This window comes from Zonotrichia albicollis, chromosome Z (assembly GCF_047830755.1).
Source record: "Zonotrichia albicollis isolate bZonAlb1 chromosome Z, bZonAlb1.hap1, whole genome shotgun sequence".
NCBI lineage: Eukaryota > Metazoa > Chordata > Aves > Passeriformes > Passerellidae > Zonotrichia > Zonotrichia albicollis.
Window position 1 is genome coordinate 76,748,101 of NC_133860.1, and position 19,436 is coordinate 76,767,536.

The 19,436-nt window shown below is 44.9% G+C and overlaps 2 protein-coding genes across 13 annotated transcripts in view; one reads left to right on the forward strand and one right to left on the reverse strand.

Annotated features, from left to right (window-relative positions):
- The window catches only part of RNF20 (ring finger protein 20), a 40,764-nt gene that overhangs the window by 972 nt on the left and 20,356 nt on the right, over positions 1–19,436 (forward strand). Inside the window, exons 1-4 of one of the 5 annotated variants that reach the window (XM_074533347.1) lie at positions 659–777; positions 8,899–9,011; positions 17,451–17,579; positions 17,678–17,717. The gene's annotated coding sequence lies outside the window, so the exon portion shown is untranslated. Of the gene's footprint in view, positions 1–658; positions 778–8,898; positions 9,012–11,618; positions 11,773–17,353; positions 17,580–17,677; positions 17,718–19,436 lie in introns of those variants that run through there. The other 4 variants (XM_074533348.1, XM_074533346.1, XM_074533350.1 and 1 more) reach the window with 4 other exon arrangements.
- PGAP4 (post-GPI attachment to proteins GalNAc transferase 4) lies at positions 777–11,364 on the reverse strand. 8 transcript variants are annotated; one of them, XM_074533357.1, is made up of 4 exons: positions 11,078–11,364; positions 9,577–9,681; positions 5,958–6,170; positions 777–2,901 (listed from the first exon to the last, which is right to left on the reverse strand). In XM_074533357.1, exon 4 carries the CDS (start codon positions 2,788–2,790, stop codon positions 1,603–1,605), a length of 1,188 nt encoding a protein of 395 aa, XP_074389458.1. In that variant the 5' UTR covers positions 2,791–2,901; positions 5,958–6,170; positions 9,577–9,681; positions 11,078–11,364; the 3' UTR covers positions 777–1,602. The 8 variants fall into 8 exon arrangements, with proteins under 8 accessions (XP_074389458.1, XP_074389457.1, XP_074389459.1 ...); XM_074533356.1 differs by having other exon boundaries at positions 9,577–10,098; XM_074533358.1 differs by lacking the exon at positions 9,577–9,681.

The window sequence follows — 19,436 nt, forward strand, 5'->3', positions numbered from 1 at the left end:
CAAAGATTTTCTGAAGATATCCAGCTGATTACTGGAGAGCACTGCTGTGATGCTGTTTCTCAGCTAACCTGCACTGTGCCTTTGTGCTGTGTAACTGTTGCCCACCATGCTGACAGAGGGAGGGTTGTCATTTTCTTTGGTTTCATCTCTCAAGAGCTTTAGGTATTTCTCACCTACAATCAGACTTGTTGAGAGCTTAAGGCATAAATCACCTGGGAGAGAGCTGGGACAAGAAAATCCAAAGCAGAGCCCGTCCGTTACCAAAAAGAAAAAACCAAACAACCCCCACTGATTAAATTCAACAAAAAATATTTTCTTGGTTCATTCCAAAGCAAGGAATATGGTTTTTAAAATAGTTCAACCAAATGCCACCTTGAAATGAATTTGATTCAAAGCTAACTAAAGCCAAAGTAGGCTTTTCATCAGATATACCTAATTTTTGCCTGTTTTCTTTCAGTATGAAGTCTCTTGTCATCTGCAAGGTTTTCTATTAAACTGTGCCCACAGCCCTGGTGCAAAGTACCTCTCCCACATGCCCAACAACCAGGAAACATGGTCACTGTCAGAGTGGCCCTTGATGTGCTGTGCTGTTGTTGCTTGCTCTTATGAACAGCTCTTGTGAACAGCTGTTTCCCACAGGTATTTTGCTTTCTGCCAGGAGCAGTGAATGAACCACTCCAGTTGAGCTGTGAATTACAGCTCCAGAATGAACAAGGATCCTGCAAAACAGCACCTGACTGAATCTTTCCTTTGCCTCTCTGCTGAGGGACAGTCAAGGTAAATTCATGTTGAATGTCTAAGTTCACTCAATGGCTGACAAGACCTCTTTTAATGGATCCAGTACAACGAGTGATGATCCCGACCAACAGAGCAATCATTGTGTACAATGTGTGTTGTGTATCAATGGAAAATGTGCCTTTGTGGCCTATCTGTGTGACACCAGTGGCTGTGATTCTGTTTTCTGATCCCTACTCTCAGAGGTGACCCTTAATGAAGTAGCAGAGGTTTTGTTTTTAAGAGCCTCTGGTTGAAGCGGAAGTGTTGGAGGTGCAGATAGGGAGACAGTAGCTAAAGAGACTTCAAAACTTCAAAGAATCTAGGCAGAATTTGTGGGAAAGTTCCTGCAAACCACTTCTGCTTTTGAAGGGTCTGCTCAAAACCACAGCTTTGGAACAGAGACAGGTCAGAGATGAGACCTTAGTAAGGACGGGCAAATAAGGCCTTCCCATCCTCATTAGCTTAAATTTGAAACATTCACTTTGTCCAACATTTCTGCTGCCCTAAGGTGAGGATTTTTGTAACCACTGTCCAGGAAGAGTGGGCAGGAAAGCCGTGCATGTTGGTGTGAGCGCTCTTCTTTGGGAATGGCTAAGGAGAGTAAGCTGGAATCCTCCACTTCCCTCCCAGGTAGTGCATGGTGATGCATCAGTTCCAAGTTTGTATTAAATAGGGTCTCCGTGAACAAAAGCTGATTTTTTAAGAAAACTTGTACTTTTAGAGAGAGTTATTTTTGACAAGCAGCACAAACTCCAAGTTTGCACACTGTCCCTCTGCCCCATGGCGAGTGCGCTGGTTGAGGTTGTGCAGCAAGGCAGGAGCGGCTCACAGCAGTTTCGGGTCGCTGTTCAGTCGGAGGCTGGAGTACATCCCCACGTGCCGCACCAGGTTGGGCTCCACCACGAAGGCGTTCTCGGCCTTGCCCCGCAGCAGCGAGTAGAGGGCAGTGTCCTTGGCGAAGCCCCGGCGGCAGTGCAGCCCCCGCAGGTATGCCGAGGCCCGGCGGGCAGAGGCAGCGGGGAAGAGCATGGCGGGCGTGCAGCACTCGCTGGCCGGTGCCACGTTGTAGAGCGCGGGGTGCAGGCGGCGCAGCTCCAGCCCGTAGTGCCGCCCCACCAGCTCCGACAGCGCCATGCTGTACAGGGCAAAGAACGCCACCAGGCACCAGCCGGGGCCCGCCCGCCCCGCAGCCCAGCAATACACGCAGCTCAGCACCGGCCCCAGGAACATGCCCAGGCCCAGCCACTCCAGGATCCTCATGGGCTCGGGGTTGATGTAGCGCTGGAGCCTCTCAGGATGGTACAGCTTGAAGTAGAGAGCGTCTCTGAGGTAGGGCTTGGAGAACCGGGCCGAGAAGAGGTGATGCAAGACAGAAAATATCTCCTCCTCTGGCACGGCATCATCTTCCACCAGCAGGATGTACTCTGGGCTGTACATCAACAGTGACTGCTCCAGGCAGAAGATGTAGTCCTGCTTCTCCTTCTCGAACTGGTTCAGGCTGGGGTCAGGATTCTCTCCAGTTCTATCACGACTGACTGTAGGAAAGAGGCTGCTCAGCAGCCTGACATCCTGATGGCTGCTGGGGTCCAACTCCACGTTACAGAGCAGCATGCGGTGGCTCTGGCAACGCGCCCCACATTTCTGGAGGAGGCGGTGGAAATGGGAGGCCACTTGCAGGACATAGTGGAAACCATTCTGCCTCTGCACAGTGATAATGGTGATCAGCAGCAAGGGCTGGAAGGTGTCACTGCTGTAGGCCTCGGAAGTGTTTGGCATCTGCATCTTCTCAAAATAACGGAGAGCATCCTGGCCCTCCTGCTGGTTCTGCTCCAGGAACTCCCGGCTCATGGGGTTCAGGTGCCAGCGCCGCAGGTAGAAGTAAGAGTGCAGGAGCCGGTGGCAGATCAAAGGTGCCAGCACACCAAAAGTCACCACAGTCAGGGTGAGGAGATGGATGAAAGGGCTGGACCGACGGCACCACTTCCCACAGAGCTGCCAGGCTCGGTGGAACATAACTGCTGCAGAAGGAGGGTACTCCTGCACTGCTCATGCCCTCGATCCTTCACTTCCAATGCATCCTTCTCCCTGGACTGCAGGATACCACTGGGGCCATTGCTGCCAAACCTGCACAGGTTGTCCAAGCCCAGAAAGGAAGAAAAAAGGATGGTTAGTGAAATAGGAACGGACAGAGAAAATAGAAAGCAGGGGACTAGTCTCTGAGTAAGCTAAAATACAAGGCCCTGTATAATCCCTTATGGGGGAGGCATCACAGAATAGTCCTGGGACATTGAGGACAGATGAGCCAAACTTAATTTCCAGCAAAGGACCCCTAAGGCTTTCTTAGCACATAGGAACTCTGATCTAATCAAGCTCGAAAGGACTTTGTGTGTTTGTTACTGTGCTTCAAACATGTAACAACAGGCAAGGTGGATGTAGGATGTGTGTAAATCCCTTTCTGTTAAAGGTTAGGTACCCCTCTCTGGTGACAGTGACATAACAATGTTTAGATCACAGCCACGAAGCAAAGCCAGAATTCCTGTATCTTAGTCTAGCATATATTGGAGAGAAAAACTTTTACCTCTTTGGAGACATACATACTTCCCTGCTGCTGCTCACACACTTTCAAATGTGGTTTTTTACACTCTCCTCCCTGAAATGTGAAACCATATAACAAAGACACCAATTTACTTCACTAAGAGCCTGTGTATGTTAAGGGTAATATGTGTGCCTGTTTCTTTCAGATGTCTCCTCCTCACTAGACCCTGTGAAATACATGGGCACAGCAACATGAACATGTTGCAATTGAGCCATTGACTCCTTATCTAAAAGTACACAATTCAGAAGTATATGCCTTCAATTTTAAACTGAAGTATTCACATAAATATGTAATAATTTTTGTATACAGATTCACTTTAAGCAAATATCCACCTTCACCAAAGTTAGATTTTTCCGTATCTGCTTCTCTGGCTGCCCTGAAGACCTCACAGCCTGGCTGACAAAAGCTTACCCAAAATCAGGGCAGTTAGGTTGTTCAGATGAATTCTCTTTTGTCAGTAGTCTCACTTTTAATTGGTTGTCTCATTCTCCCTTTAATTTCCTATTCCCTCTCCCTAAGAACTGAGGTACTCATGTTCCCCTCTCTGAGATGATTGGATGTGCACTGGGTGTTCAGCGCAGTTTCTCCAATTTTTACCCTTCTGCCTTCAGCAAGTTCTGATCATCAAATGGTGGTTCAATCAAATGTTATTCTTTGTCCTTTTCTACACTGTCATTTGAAGCAGCATAAGCAAAGTTGGGTAGATGGAAAAAATCATGGCTTTTCTCCTCTGTCTCAGAAAAATGGATCTTGTATAAGAAAAGACTTGGAGGACATGGAGCAAGGTCTGGCTTTGGGGATACTTCAGAATTGCTTTCTGTACAGAGGTCACAGATTTGCTGGTTTTTACCATTAGGAGAACCTTTTCCACTTGCCATATGGGAATGTGACAACCATCTATGAAAGGCCTTTTAACAAGATTAATGCAAAATATACAAGAGTTATTCCAAATATTTGTTAGTGAACAGGCAGTTCATGCTGTGAGATCTCAAACCATTCTTACGTAGATTGTGGCATCTTTGTGGCACAAACAATCACAAGTGTTGGTGCACTCTTACGGCTCAAGACAAGATTTAGAGTAATTAAATTGAGAACAAATTTACATGCTGATGCATGAGAATTTGCAGCTTCTTCCCATATAGTTTTCTTTTCCTGTCTTGTTACACAATCCTGTTGCAAAAATGCTGCATTGAATTGCATCAGTGAACATTGTAAAGGCCTTAAAGGTGATGGCTGCACTTCAGCTGCTAGATCCAAGTCCTGAGGATTCAGGATGTGAAGACCTGAAATCCATGCAAAGATCTGGCATTTAAATGCATTTATTCATCCAGAATCCTGGGCCTTCCAGCTAACCTGTCACAAGCATTAAGAGAACACAAATATGCAGAATCATATTCTACAGCTCACACTGTCGAGCCTTCTCTTGATACAAACATCACTGTCTCTGAGCAAGCCTCCAAACTTGAAAGTGAGGACCCCAGTGGGAAAAGAAGATGAAGGAAGACTGGAAGGTAGTTTAGTTCTCAGGAAATAAAGATTACTTTCCATCTTCCAGCTATGCTGAAGCTCTGAGCTACAAAACCTATGAGCTGGCAATGAGATCTTGGGATATATATTGAAGCACTAGTAAGAATTCTTTGAGCATTTCTTCATTAATTATTCTTGGAACAACCTGATTAAGTGAGTGGAATCGGGCAGGGAGTTTGGAACTAGCTGTTCTGTAAGGTCCCTTCAACCCAAACCATCCTACGATTCTATGATGATAGCATTCACCCACGGAAGACCTCCTTCCCTCACACCATCTTCCACTGAAGAGGGAAAAATGGTTGTCCTGTCCTCCCTAGTGGCCATCAGAGCTGGGGAGCTGCAGCCTCATGAGATGAAATCAAACAAGATCTCACTTGACATCCTGCTCTTCTGCAACCCTTGAACTTGTTGTTCATGTCCCAGGTCCCTGCAGCCAGACTCACACTGAGTCCGAAGCCCGGCAGTGCTGGCAAAGTGGTGTAGGGACTCCACCTGCTGGTGTCCCAGCTCCTGGCTCAAGGCAGGGTCAGTGAGGCACTGAAGGTGAGCACCACCCTCTGTGGAGGTACCTCCTTTTCCAGTTTCCTCTGGAAAAGCACACAGGACTGGAAGCCACCCATGCAGCCATCCAATCACTGTCATAATTCCAAGCATTATGACTTAACCCTGACTTCACCAGTAACAGAATTCGAGATCTTAGAGCTCTTGTTCTGGCTCTGCAACTCAGGGAGCCTCAAGAAAACAGTAATCACACACAGACACTACTGCTACTCTTCACATCTTCCTCTGCTGCCTGAGCTGTTCACACTCACATGGACAGACACACTGGCTTTTTGTCACTCTGTCTGCTGAGGAAAAGTCTGTTTTCACTGGGCAGTGAAATAACCACAGAGGCTAAAAATGGTCAGGAATGTACTATAGCAGGTCAAATACTGCAGTTAATGTGAAAAACAAGCTGAAAAATCTAGAAGAGAGGGAAGAGGCTGATCTCCTTCACACCTTTTGTCTGTAACACTGGGAACCTCAGAGTTCAAAATATGGATTAGTAAATTCTTACTTCTGCAGAGGTGAAGCTTTCTCTTATCTGTAGGATTTGAATCCAGAGTTTCTGCTCAGGCTGTTTTCCAGCTATTAGGATGGTTCTGACTTCAGAGGAGACACTCCTTTCAGGAGATCTTTGTACTGTCATTTTCATTTTTTTCCCTTTCTAGGGGGAAAAACATCTTCTTTGTTTTTCATGCAAGTGGCATTTCAGACAGAAAAAAAAAGTCTGAGGAGAAAAGGAAGAATCAGGTTTGGATTTTATAGTGCCTTAAAAGCCCCCCACTTTATTAAACCTGAATAATAACTACTTTGCAACCATATAAATACTTGCAATGGAGGCCACATTTACACATGTCCTGTGTAGAAGAACTGAGCCACTGCTTAAACACGACTAGAAGCTGTGGTGATATAAAGCTGTAGTTTGGCTTGTTTCTTTTCTTGGATTATCATGATGAAGATTCCTTCCAGAAACACCTAATTCCAAATCTATATCATATCTTCATTAGTCCCCTAATTACTTGGCTGAATTAAACTGTTCTGGAAAACTCACCTCTTTGCACACCGAGGAGAGTAGAAAAATAAATAATGTATTCTTTGGGGTGTAGAGCACTGTCTGCTGTGCTTGTGCTTTAAAAGAGAAAGCTGACTTTCTGTCTGCTCCAAACTCCTCTCCACAGAGAGGTCTTCCTGGAACAAAGTTTCCTATATGTTTCAAAGCTGTAAATTTTTAGGTTCCTGGATAGCTGATCTAAGAGAAACCATCTGCCTTCTCCTTCCTGCACCAGGAGACAGAGACAACTATTCCTGTACAATTACATTATTAAATTACTCTTTTTGGCCCATCTACACTTCTTCTCAGTGTCAGTGGTAAAAGCCATTTCTTTCCTAACATAAAAACAGCTGGATGAAGTCATTTGGTCAGAGCCATAGAGTCACCTCTCTACAAAGGGATGAAAGAGGGAAACAAAGGCAGGCTCTTGGAAAATGTCATGGAAATGTCATGGGCTGTCACAGCTCCAGCTGGGCCACAGCAGTGGTGGGAGTAATGGTGCTCACACAAGTGGTACCTTACACTTTTGATCCTATAGTAGCACCTAAGCTGAAACCTTTGTGTGAACAGCTTTTCTACACCCCGGCCTAACACCATGCAGAAGAGCTGCCAGCTCAGGGCCAGCTCCCCTGCTGATGAACCCTCTCTGGCAGAGACAAGGCCTTTGTGGTGCTGTGACAAACGTGCTGCTCGAATCTGAGGGAGTCAATGGAAGCTTCCCAAGGAGCCAAAGAGATCTCCTGTAACATATGGGCATGCTGACAGGGACTGTACAGATATCCTCAAATTCCAAAACCTGAGGTCCCTGCCATGAGCTGATCCCTATTACTGGGCCAGATGGCCAGCTTTTCTCATCTGCAATTCCTCTTGTTTTTCTGACAGCTTTTAGTAGGTCAGGTGCCAGATAATATTCCTGCAATGTGTCAGGCCTCCCTTGACAACACCAGTGTCCAGCAGAAGCCAAGCATCCACAGATCTGATTGTTGCATTTCCAAGCCAAACTGGGAGCTGGGCTCCCTACAAAATACAACCATCCCAGCAAGAGCTGATAAAAAACATTCAGAGGAACCTTAATGGTAAGAGACCAGTAGTTGTTTTTGATTGTGATTGCATTTTGTGATTGCATTTGATTGTGATTGCAAAATGTGATTGCATTTTACTGGCAGGTACCAAATATATCTCTCACCTCCTCAAGCACTGCTGAAAGCAATTGTTCTTTTGTTGTTCATAGATGAAGAGTGGCATCTGTCATCTTATCATCAGATAAGCCAGGCAGAGATAGGGGTTGCTGCACTTAAGTTCTCAGCTCCCTTAGAACTTTTGTTTCTTATGATCTGTGTACTAAAGATGTAACACTGTCACAGTTAACAGATTAATGACAGCTTGAAGTGTAGGAGAAGTGGCTAGAGAGGGACAGAGGACTTGGCCCTTTGCAAATATTATGCGGTGCATGAGATAGAAATTTAAGGCATTGCTGTCTGTTTTGACTTGCCATTCTTCAAGGCCTGTCAGTGAATGTACAGACCTCTTCTGTCCAAGGAGATGGAATTTAAGTACAATTGGAACAGTAAAAATGCACAAATATGCAGGGTGTAACCGTGACCAATTAGGTAACACAGGAAACTGCAGAGTTAAAACTGGAATGTAAATTTCCTCATAGGCTGGATTTCCTCATCAGACTGTAGTTAACTTTTACAGGTTGTTCATAAAACCCTAGAGATCCATGAAGCACAGTTTGAAAGCTACTGCACTAAGTGAAGGACAGCTGTGGCAGGTGAATGACACTGCCCATTTTGTTTGAAATAAGAGGATAAGACTATGCCACCAGTGAAAGAGTCTGTGAACTCAATATATATTCACTACAGATATTTCCCCAACTTCTGTCTTGTTTCTCATGTATATTGATTTTCCTCTGTCACATAAACATGCACAGAGCCCATTTCACCTGGCTGCCTCCCTGCAGGGCAATCCCATGGGAAAGCAGTGCTCCCTCTGCTGCTATCCAGTAGTCAGATCAGATGGAACTGAGAGTGGAGAGCAGCCTGAGAAGAGGTCTGCAAGGTAATAGCTAAGCACAGAGACTTAAGGCAATGACTTTGGAGAGCTGTCTGTGATTTTGGTAGGTGTGACAGGGAGTTGAGGTGCCCCAAGAGAAAAAGGGCTCGTGATCACAAGAGTCTGTCTGTCTTTCTATAGAGGGACTCATCCATTTGGTCGTCCTGGTGCAGTGGCCTGTAGCAAACCCACACAATAAAGTCACCTGTCTCTGACCTCCCTTCTCCTCATCCATCCCTGGGCAGAGCTCCATTCACTCCAGCTGGACACTGGCATAGAGGGTGACCCCTCCTCACTCCTCCACCTGTCCTTGCTAAAGATTCTGTATCCTTCCATTCCACCACTGCAGCCTCAGGAGCCACCCCAGCACATTGCCATGATGCCAAGGAGCTGCCAGCCCTGCAGGTGTGCCCGTGACTCCAGCTTCCTGGATTCATTCCCCATGCCTTTGCACAGAGGCAGGTAAGTTGGACTCTGATGAAGGCAGAGCAGTGGCTGGAGTGGTTGGAATTCCTTTGTGCTGCCATTCAGATGCCCTCCTGCTGACTTGTGATCCCTCCCTGTGTTCTGGGCCTCTCTTGCTAGCCCTGGCTTTAAACTGAAATGCTTGAAGTTCCCCTCCCACAGCAGCTTTAAATTAAGGCCCTTACCAACTTGGTGACTCTGTCACTGAAATTCCCTCTCTGTGTCAGTAGGACCCCAGCAATCCCAACAAGTTTCTACAAGTACTTCCTATGTATGTTCATGACATTTATATATCCAGCTATAGCTTTAGGTGTAGAAGTAAGTAGCAGAATCTAATCATGGTTTAAATCATTGTTGAAATCAGAAACTAAAACACGGTTCAATTACCATTTCATTACAGCTTAATTATTAATTATTGTTAAATCATTGTTAAATTATAATTGAATTTTTCCTTAATCACCATTTGCAACTTATTTATCATTAAATATCATTTGATCATCATCTAATCATTAATAACACCTTTTTGTTATTCCCACAATGATGAATTCTCTTAAAAATTCACCTGTGCCAGAAGAGTTGTGGGTGTAAGAATGCAGGGAGAGAAAAGGAAACGGATGTGATGATGGCTGCTAACACTGCAGATGTTGTAGCTTTACTGTGCTTATGACTGTGAAGAATAAAGCACAGGAATAAGGAAATAGAATATTTGCGAACAAAGGTCTTTGATGACAAACCCATAAATTTCCAGTTGGGATGGGTCTATGTAACAATAAAAATCCAAAACTGTACAAGACAACAGCCAGTGTATTCTGATTCAAGCTCTGTTTGAAAGAGAAGTGTTTCATCATATTATAAAAAGCATTCCTCTTTGAAGAGACTGTCTACTATTGTTAAACTACTGATTTCCCTGTATTCACCACTTGTGCCCGAGGAATATACACCCTCTTCCTCACCTCCCCCCACAACACAAGAACCAGAGTGTTTATCCTGCACGGAAAGGCGTGGTGAATGGAATGCCCTGGTTCTGGGGGATCCTGGTGATCTGCTTGAGCTCCAAGGGGAGAGAATGAGGTAAATGCAGGAGCTGAAAAATAATCCGTGGTACAATTAGTAATGCCCTTGTTGGACAGACAAGAAATCAGCAGATTTCACATGTGCAGGAGGGTGTTCCTCCTGCTTTTGTGCTGGCAAATGCTTGCTGAACCTGATGTGCTCTAATGGTTATACATAAATTATTTTCTCAGTGACTGCAGGGGAGAAGCCAGCCCAGGAACCTGTAGTGTACACCAGCATCGTTTCGTGTTTTGCTGCATCACAGCACAACTGCAGATTTCCTCAGCAGCCTTTAATTCTAAATGTCAGCGACTTCGGCCATTGGGTTTCTTAGGTGCTCCTCGTTCCCTTCGGGAGAGCTGCCAGGTAGCACAAGGTGACCCGTAAAGCACCGGGATTAATGGCAGTTACCTCAGTGGGGATGGTCAAAGAGGAGAGGGCGTTAGGTAAGAAAAGCTGATCCCACCTCCACTCTCTGCCCTCGTTGCAGACACACACCGAGGGCATTTAAGTGTGCCCAGTCCTCAGCTCTTTGCCCGGATTTTAGACCAGAGAGATTCTGGCCACGCTTCTACTTCGGGCGAGGGCTGCTCCGGGTGGCACCAAGCTCAGGGCAGAAGCTGGCTGGCTTTTCCCCGTTCCCTTGAGAGTTCCACTCACCTCCCCTAAGGGAGGGGCCGTTTCTTGAGGCGCGGCCAGGCTCCGGCCACTCGTCCTCGCTCGTCACCATGTATAGGCATATCCCCAGAGCAAGCACAGAAACATCTCCTCGATCCCTGGAGCGTTTCCACCTCCCTGCCGGCTCGGGTGCCGCAGCCACAGCAGCCAAGCCCAGCCCCGATGAGCAGTTGTGGCTGCTCATCAGCCATAACTTCGTGGCCCCCCTTTCCCCGTTCCCCCAGCCTCGGAGCACCGCCCGCCCCCTTATCCCCCTCAGGGGAAGGGGAAGCCTTCCCCCGGGACAGCGCGATCCCAGCGGGCCATTTCCCCGATCCGAGCGGGAGATTTACCCGATCCGCTGGGCAGCCCCTCACGGCCGCTCCCGCCTCCCTCCCTCCCGCAGCTCCGCTCCCGCCGGGATCCTGCTCTCGGCGCGTGGCTCACTTCTCTTCCGCGAATTTCTCTCCTCCCTCTCGGGCGCTGAGGGTGGGATTAAAGGCATCAAAGACCAAGCATGTGACTCCGCCAGCACGGGGATGCTCAAGGAAGGGGAAGGGGAGATGGCCGGAGGGGGTCACCGCAGACTGGGGAGATGACCGGTCCCTGGAAGCAGGCTCAGTAGTAAATCCCAAGCCCCAGGGGGACGCCCGGGGCGGTGGCGGCTGCGCAGCCGGAGCTCCTCATTGCTGCTCTGCGGTCCCTGAACGCTCCGCAGGGAGCGGCGGGACAACCGCAGGGGCAGCGCAGCTCCCCCGGCCCTTCCCAGCCAGGATGTCACATCTGCCCGGTGTCACCACGGCCTCGTGTCACCTTCAGTGGATGTCACTTGTGCCGGGTGTCCCCTCTGCCCGATGTCGCTTCTGCCAGGTGTCCACGCCAGCTCCCGCGCCTCTGGGGCGCTGCCCTCCCCCGCTGGGATATGCTGGAGGCTCCGGACCCCTCGCCTCACTCCCGGGAGGGGAGAGGATCACCGGGGTCCGCAAACTCGAGCAGAAAGTGTCAAGAGTCACCAGCAGGTTCTTTACGTGCGTCTCACCTGTGACAGGTAAAAGCTTTCTCAGTCTGCAACAAAGTCTTCTCATGTGTATTGGCTGAAGTGGGGAAGCTTAGCAGCTACACAAAGGTTTATATCAGCCTGTTCAGATTCAGACATTTTATCAAACTGCCCCAAGATTTCCTCTGACTGGTTCACTCTCCCGCCCCCCAGTGCTTTTCACGGTGTCCCACTTTCCTGCTCTTGTATACACTCACACCCTTCAGCCCTGTGACCATAATACCTAATTAACTGGTTACCTGAAAGATGCTTCAGGGAAAGTTCACTGTCTGCCATTGTAGGAACTCCTTGGGTTTGTCCCTGCAGCTCCAGAAAATGCAAGTCCATGTATCTGGGCTAAACTGTTTTCAGGATCAGACCTCTCTTATATCTTAGAAGGATCTTGGGAGGGGAAAAAAAAAAAAACAAACAAAAACTACCAAGAGAAAAATCCCTTAGGTCCTTTCAGTAAAATACCTTGTTCTGTTGAGCACAGCTAGAATTTTGCTAGTGTCCAGTCCTGTAATCAGAAGCTTCTAGTATGATATATGTTAATTTTAAGATAGCAATTTCTATTATTCCCCCTTATAAGCATGATGAACAAAGGAAATCAGCTTTACGTGCCTGTGATCCTTATTCTTCCTCCTGGCAAAACTGTCCCACAACTAGGGCTTTTTATTGCTGAGACAACATGGAAGAAGAGGGGAAAGCCAGAGGGACAGTAATGCCCAAAATAAACAACACATTCAAGCACCAGTTTGATTCTGTAATGACTTTCTGGAAACAGGTTAGGCATGCTGGAAAGTCCATCAGCTTACTAAGATGCATGTTGCTCTCCCAAAATAATAAAGAAATCATATTTTCTCAGGTGATTTGCTTTCCCAAATCCTTCTGTCTTGGTTTGAAAAGACAGGTGTCTTTTCAATAACAGTTCTTTACTAGGAAGAAAATTAAAAAAGAATAAAATAAACAATGCAGTGATACAAAACAACACTGACAGAGTCAGGATATAGCCTGACACCCTGTTGGTCAGGGGATTGGTAGCAACCCAATTGAAATGGTGGCTGCCATCCTCCTGGAGAGGCAGATATGGTTCTGTTGAAGCAGTGATCCTGTAGAAGGATGTGGTCTTCCTCTGAAGATCCAGTGGTGGTGTAGATGGGCCTGGTCTTCCTCTGGGAATCCAGTGGAAAAGGCAGCTGCTTCTCTGGGAATCCCGTGTAAAAGGCTGGCTGCGGTCTTCCAAATCTCTGATTATACCCAGGTAGGAATGCCTGGCTCCTCCCCCTGGGCAGAGCATCTCACAATGGGATGATGTAATTTTATCAGTCATGCAGTGAGACTCAATGGCACATTAACAGAAGATATTTCCCAGAGAGAGGATTGGTTGTGGAAGAGATAAAGAAAACTGTCCAATTAACAGAAGATAACTCTACATATAGGAATAGAATACACACACCCATTTCCAACCTAAGACACCCTCTTTGCTGACCACCTCTGCCTCTTTTTCTGTTTTTAACGACAGTGATTTATACTCTACCTTCTACTTAAATGCTCTCAAGACTGTAAAAGTTGATGCACTGAAAGCACTGCAGATCCTGGAATAGAGCAGAGAAAAAAGAAAGTACTGGAGGTGGAAAAAAGAGTAAACATTCCTAGGATGTCCATTACTGTGTTCTTCCCAGGATAAGAGTTGCAGAATTTTTAAAAACAAAAAAATTTTTTTTTCAACTTCTGTTTCAGTGTGCATGTGGGAGAGTGACTATTGAGCAGCATCAGCAGAAACACCACACTGCACCCAGAATTACATTTTGGATGATGTTTTAGCCAGCAGAATTTATTACAAGGAGCAATCAAAAAAAAAAAAAAAAAAGAAAAAAAGAAAAACAAGAATGGGCCAGAAGGCCTTTTTTTTAGAAATAAATATGTAGATAGTTGTAATTTTTTGTGATTTCTATTCCGTCTTCCCAGCTCCCTCTTTGCTCACTTGCATGCTTTTCAGGGTACACTTTCATCCTTAAACAATTATTTCTTTAAAACAGGTTCTGTTAGACCCAAAAGACTGAGGGAGAAGAGTCTCAAGTGATTTTGGGGCAGTGGCACAGAATGACAGTGGAAACCTCTCATTCTTGACTCCTCATCCATTCTTATGATGGTGCTGTCTCCTGCTGTGCACGAGCACAAGGGACGCTGATGTAGCTGAAAAATAAACTTTTTCTTCTGGTGACTTATGTTTTAGTTGGGTCACTTTGTCCCTGCTGCTCCCCACACCAAATGGGATTGGAAAGCTGGGAGGGCTTTGGAAAGCAGAGATGAACATTTGATGACTCAACTGCTCCTGCAGTAACCTAACTGCAACCTCAAACGCTCAGAAGAAATAGTTACTTATGAAATTATTCAGCCTGTACAATAACAGGACAGGACTTTAAAACTACGATCAGAAACAATGTTGGGATGCAAATTTACCCAGGTAGCAAAGGTTCACCCCAACCATCCAGATCCCAGTATTTGCATTGTGAAAGCATCTTTCCCCTCTGCCATCCACTGTAACAGCTCTGATGGAACTGAGCATTTGTGCAGGGCAATGGGAATAATATTTTCTTTTGCTTTGCCTGAGATCAGGTACAGCTCCTGCTTTTCATAAGCATGAGTGTCAGAGGCAGGACAAGGCAGCTGGTGTTCAGATACTTGCTCAATGTGCAGGCAGGGCAGACATTAATGGTCTTGGGGAGCTGAACTGAGAAGCCTGGTGTCCTCTGAGTTGTGTTTTTGTGTCCTGCACATCACTGTCAAATTATCTTCACTCCAACTTGTGTTCCCTGTCCCCTCCCAATTCCTTGGCTTTCCTCCTTCTGCCTCATGCTTTTACCAGAAGGCAAGGGCACGAGGGTATGCACACTCCAGTTGATTCTGAGCTGCTTATGCTGATTATTCAGCCAACAAATCAAACAAACAGCTTCCTGTTCAGGGCGCCCTAAGGTTCTGCTCAGCCGGATGGACACGCTCAGCTCTGCTCTGCAAGGCACTGCCTGAAGTAGCAGCAAACACATGTTTGGGGCTTACCTCCTTCAGCCAGTTGCAATGAAATTTGAGAAGTGTGTGCAACACTTACTAGGGACAAGGAGGAATCTGTGAAAAGACAGAAAAGAAAAAAAAAAACAACAACAAAAAAAGAGATACAGGAAAAAAAGTTTTGTAAGGCTGATCTCCTTAGGAAAAAATCCAAAGCCACTGCATTCCAGCAGGAGGAATAAATAATGTGTTTAGCATAACTTGTTGTGCCAGTATGTAAGTAACCTGCAAAGGCATACCTCTTCCACAAACTCTGAGAACTTCTGTAGTGACAGCACTATTCTTTCACATACAGATACCTGATAATTGCCTGGTTATTCCCATACTGTCAGCTGCACAATGGATATGTTCTCCTTGTAGGTATCTGCTGTTCACTTCAAAGGTTAACTTTGATAATAATGCTTTTCCCCTGCTAATCATTTATAGGGGTAAAAACCCCTATATTTACTGCTTACATTCTGTTCGTGTAAGAAGCAGCAGATATTTCTGATGGCTGTTTTGAATATAAATACAATACTGAGGATAACCAAATACACAGAGTGCTGGTGGCTTTCTCTTTGTTTTCTTTCAGACTCAATATTGATCACTGGGGACAAAGAGCGTTCAAAGTCCTTTGCTGTTTACTAGAGACATAATGAGCTTATATGTCAGGGCCACTGTGTTTGACTTTAGACAGCAATAGTCAGAGGAAACAAAGCTCCAGCGGGGATGAATTCATGCTTGCTTGGCTGTCTAGGTACATTAGTATTCTCTAAAAAGGCTGAAGTATTTTAATCTCATTTTCATCCTGGCCTGTCCATTTGGTTTTGGTTCTTTTCTTCATATATTTCTGAAGTCTTCATCTATAAAGTCTTCCATATACAACCACAACCAGACTTTTCAGGCTCTTAACAGCAGCTAATTCATCTTGCAGATGAATTATTAAATTCTGTTCCTGTAATCTCTTCCACCCAAGCTGCAGACATCTGAAGATGACAGAAACATACTCACTGTAGTCCAGTTCACTTTAGAGACTATTGGGCACCCCCTCACCACCACACACACCCTTTTTCTCTGCTTCTTCAGCTTCTCCAATCAAACCATTAGAAAAGGCTGTTCATAGCTAAAAGAGCACCTCAGTGAGCCAGCACAGAAATGTGTTTAATGATGATGGAACTGCAGAAATACTGCAGTATTTCTGCAGGAAATACCCAGTTTTCTGAGTGCCTGGTGACACTCAGAAAACTGGATATACCTTGGCCAGTTTAGTGGCATATGCTCTGGTGATTCAACCTCCTTCCCATCTTGCTCCAACATTCTGACTCTTGCAGACCACAGAGTATTTCAAAGAAAGGGACAAACATTTTAATTTAGATACAGAGTCTAGTAGCTCTTCAAAATATCTGTTAAAATACATTGGCTCTCAGTTTCTTGCTCTGTCTTGCAACATAAAAGAACAGCCTGGAACGCTGTAGTTTTTGCTAAAAAAAGAGAATGAGGTGAAAAGGCAAACCAGAAGATTTCTAAACTGAGAGTCCGGAAGAATTATCCCCCAGGGACTGCTGCATAACTTTTACTTTCTCTTGCAAAATGTAGTAAAGTTGTTTTGTATGGTCCCTGAGTTCTTTGCACTAACCTATTCTGCGTCTGTGTGAGAAGCACAGAGTCTTAGCAGTTTCTCTACTCTCTGTCATTGCAAATTTTAAATTTTAGGTGAGCACTTCTGGAACTAAAGGTCAGACGCTGGCACAAGAGAAACAGCCTGTCTAGGAAAGTCTGAGTACCACTTGTACAAGGTTTTAAGTCCACAAAGACTCTCAGGAAAATTGTATCAAATTATAACTATTTTAAAACTGCTTCAAATCTCTTAAATAAGGGCCAGCCTTATTTAAAATTTTAGAGGTTTTAATTCCATTTAGCTGAACCTGAAAAAAGGTTTTGTTAACCTTTTTTCATTCCACCTAATAATGGATGTAACATGGAGACTCAAGTACTTAACTCTTAGTTAATATTTTTAATTCATTCTGGTAAATTTTTTGCTTGCAAGATTTAAGGTTAGACTTAGGCAAGATATAAGTCTGTGACTAGTCCATGATCTAGAAGTAAAACCTGCTATAATGACAATGGCTACAATAGCAAAAGGTGGAGGGTTAGATTAGAGATTCTATAACTGATTTTGTGAATTCTGTAATTTTCAATGCTGAGTAATTAATATTTTCAAACACAGCTTGTTTTCTTTCTCTGGTCTCTAAATGCACCAGTAAAAAGCTTACTGCGATTCTGAAGAGCCTGTCTTTAAAATTCAAATGCACGTACTGCAATTAAGTATGGATAGTGCACATAAGCTCCTTTACAGGAAACTCTTCATATCACTATATCCAGGACCATTTGCACACAGGAATCCTCTGTACAGACAGCAAATTAAGATGGTATGGTGCCAGGAAAGAAAAAAAAATGAAAGAGAGTGAGGGAAAGGGAAGAAGACAATAAGCCTGTGCTCCATTTCCTGGGCTTTTCATTTCTCCTGATCACTATGGCAGCTGGGCAGTGAGGCAGCAAGGCAATCGCTAATAATCTCTGCTGAGACTTCTCAGCCTGGGTTTCTCACTGACTGGAATCTTTCATTCTGTTTTTTTTAGATTGCCTGCCAGGATGTTCTGGGTGTCAGCAGAGAGAGCTCCTTCAATTCACACAAATATTCTCCATTTAGCATCAAGTATTTCTCTACAGGAGGAAGACAACTAGGGAAATAACACGACAAAACAGAAGTAAGTGAGAATTTTTGTGCAGCATATATAAGCAACTGAAACATTTCTACCCAAGTCCCTTCTGGTCAGGTGACAGTGGAATTTCTTTCCTACACCAGGGCAAAATATGATCAGCGTCTCCCTTCTCAGATGTGAGCCGTAAGTATCCTCCTATGCTACTTAGGTAAGAGTAACTATCCAATTATAATAGTAATAGTAATAGTAATAGTAATAGTAATAGTAATAGTAATAGTAATAGTAATAGTAATAGTAATAGAAAAAAAAAAGCAGTGCAATTTGTTTCAATGGAAAAGCAAGAACTCCATTCAACTACATTGGCTACAGCTTTATGTGTGTTCATTTCCTTTAGTCAGCTTGTCTGTCAAGAGAGTTATAATATCCTAAATAACATCAACAGCAATTGTTGGCTAGATCAAGGATGCTGTGGAATGATACATATCTGTGTGATTTGATGTACACTGCACTGGGTGGATATCATTAGGTAAAGTACCTGATCTTATCAAATACAGTTCCACTGTTGGCCCTAACCAATGTGTACCTAGCACAGCACCCTGCAGCACCACCCTTCATTCCATTTCATGTCCACAGCCACAACACAGGCTACTTCACAATACCTGAGAGGAAAACCAAAAATTATCCTATTTTCAGAGCACAACCTTAGCTAAAATGTGCTTTATCCTTACCTTACAATGAGGTAAGGATAAAGTCATTCCAAGAGGACGGGACACCAAAACAAACCTCAAGGACAAAATTTTGAGCAAGGACAAAGGTCAGCTTTTAAAATTAATCTTGTTATTGCTTATCACACTTTGGTAACATGAAAGTGCCTCTTGCACAAATCAGCCATTAAGAAAGGAGTGTCTTTTAAGACACTGGTGTTTCTATTTTTGCTTCAAAGCACCAATGATCAAAATAGCAGAACAAGATAGAATCACCCTGTCTGTAGCCAGTGTACAAGGAAATTAAGGGGCTTAGGAAGTAGAAGCCCTTCATCTTATTTATCTATTATAATTGTTTTTAGGAAAAGAGTTACATTTGCTTTGAAGTCAAAGACCTGTACAAACATATGACAGGTCTGGTACTTTTATTTGGAAGTACGTTCCACTAATATGCATTTTCTACTTTTTCCCGTTTTTTCCTTTCTGAGACTTCTCCTTCCTTTACTTCCCCTCTATGATCTGATCTAGAAGGCACTGAGCAGATGTGCCAGCTGCCACAGGACACATCGAGGGCTGTGTTTCATACCTGCTGTCCTGTGGTGCCTGGCACTGCGTTATCACAAAGCAGCTGCTGTGGTTCCAGTTAACAGCCTAGGAAATGAAAGGCTGATTTGTGTGCTGACACAAAAATAGACCTTTACCCCAGAAATATTAATGCACAGGGCTTTGCTCCACTGAATTTGGAATCTGGTTATCTCTCTTAGGGCAGTTAGTCTGCTGTGAGTGTTTTGGGTACTATTTTGCTTTGCCCAGTCACTGGTTGCCTGAAGATGTGTCACTTTTCCACTTTATTGTCTTAGGCTGGCTGCTTTTTGTGTTCTTGGCCCCATTTGTCCAACCTCTTTCCTTGAGCGTGCAACCTTGCAATCCCTTTCTTCATCTGCCACTGACAGCACCTGGAGCTGATTGGCCAAAGCTCTTCTGTTCCCATCTTTGGGATGAATCTGTGCTCTGCTATTTCCTCAGTAGACTCCAGGCACACAAATCCTCTCTCAAAACAGAGGATTCCTCTCTGCCCTCCAGGGCAGAGCCTTCTGCTCGCAACAACCTCAGGTTCAGCAACAGGTGGGAGAGAGATCAGCTCCCAGACCATCTCCCATAGGGCCTTTCCTCTTGGAAGCAGCACAGTTCTGCTGGA

What these genes read in the sequence shown, in the direction of transcription:
- PGAP4 (XM_074533360.1), bottom strand. Translation starts at nt 2,790, where the DNA reads ATGTTCCACCGAGCCTGGCAGCTCTGTGGGAAGTGGTGCCGTCGGTCC.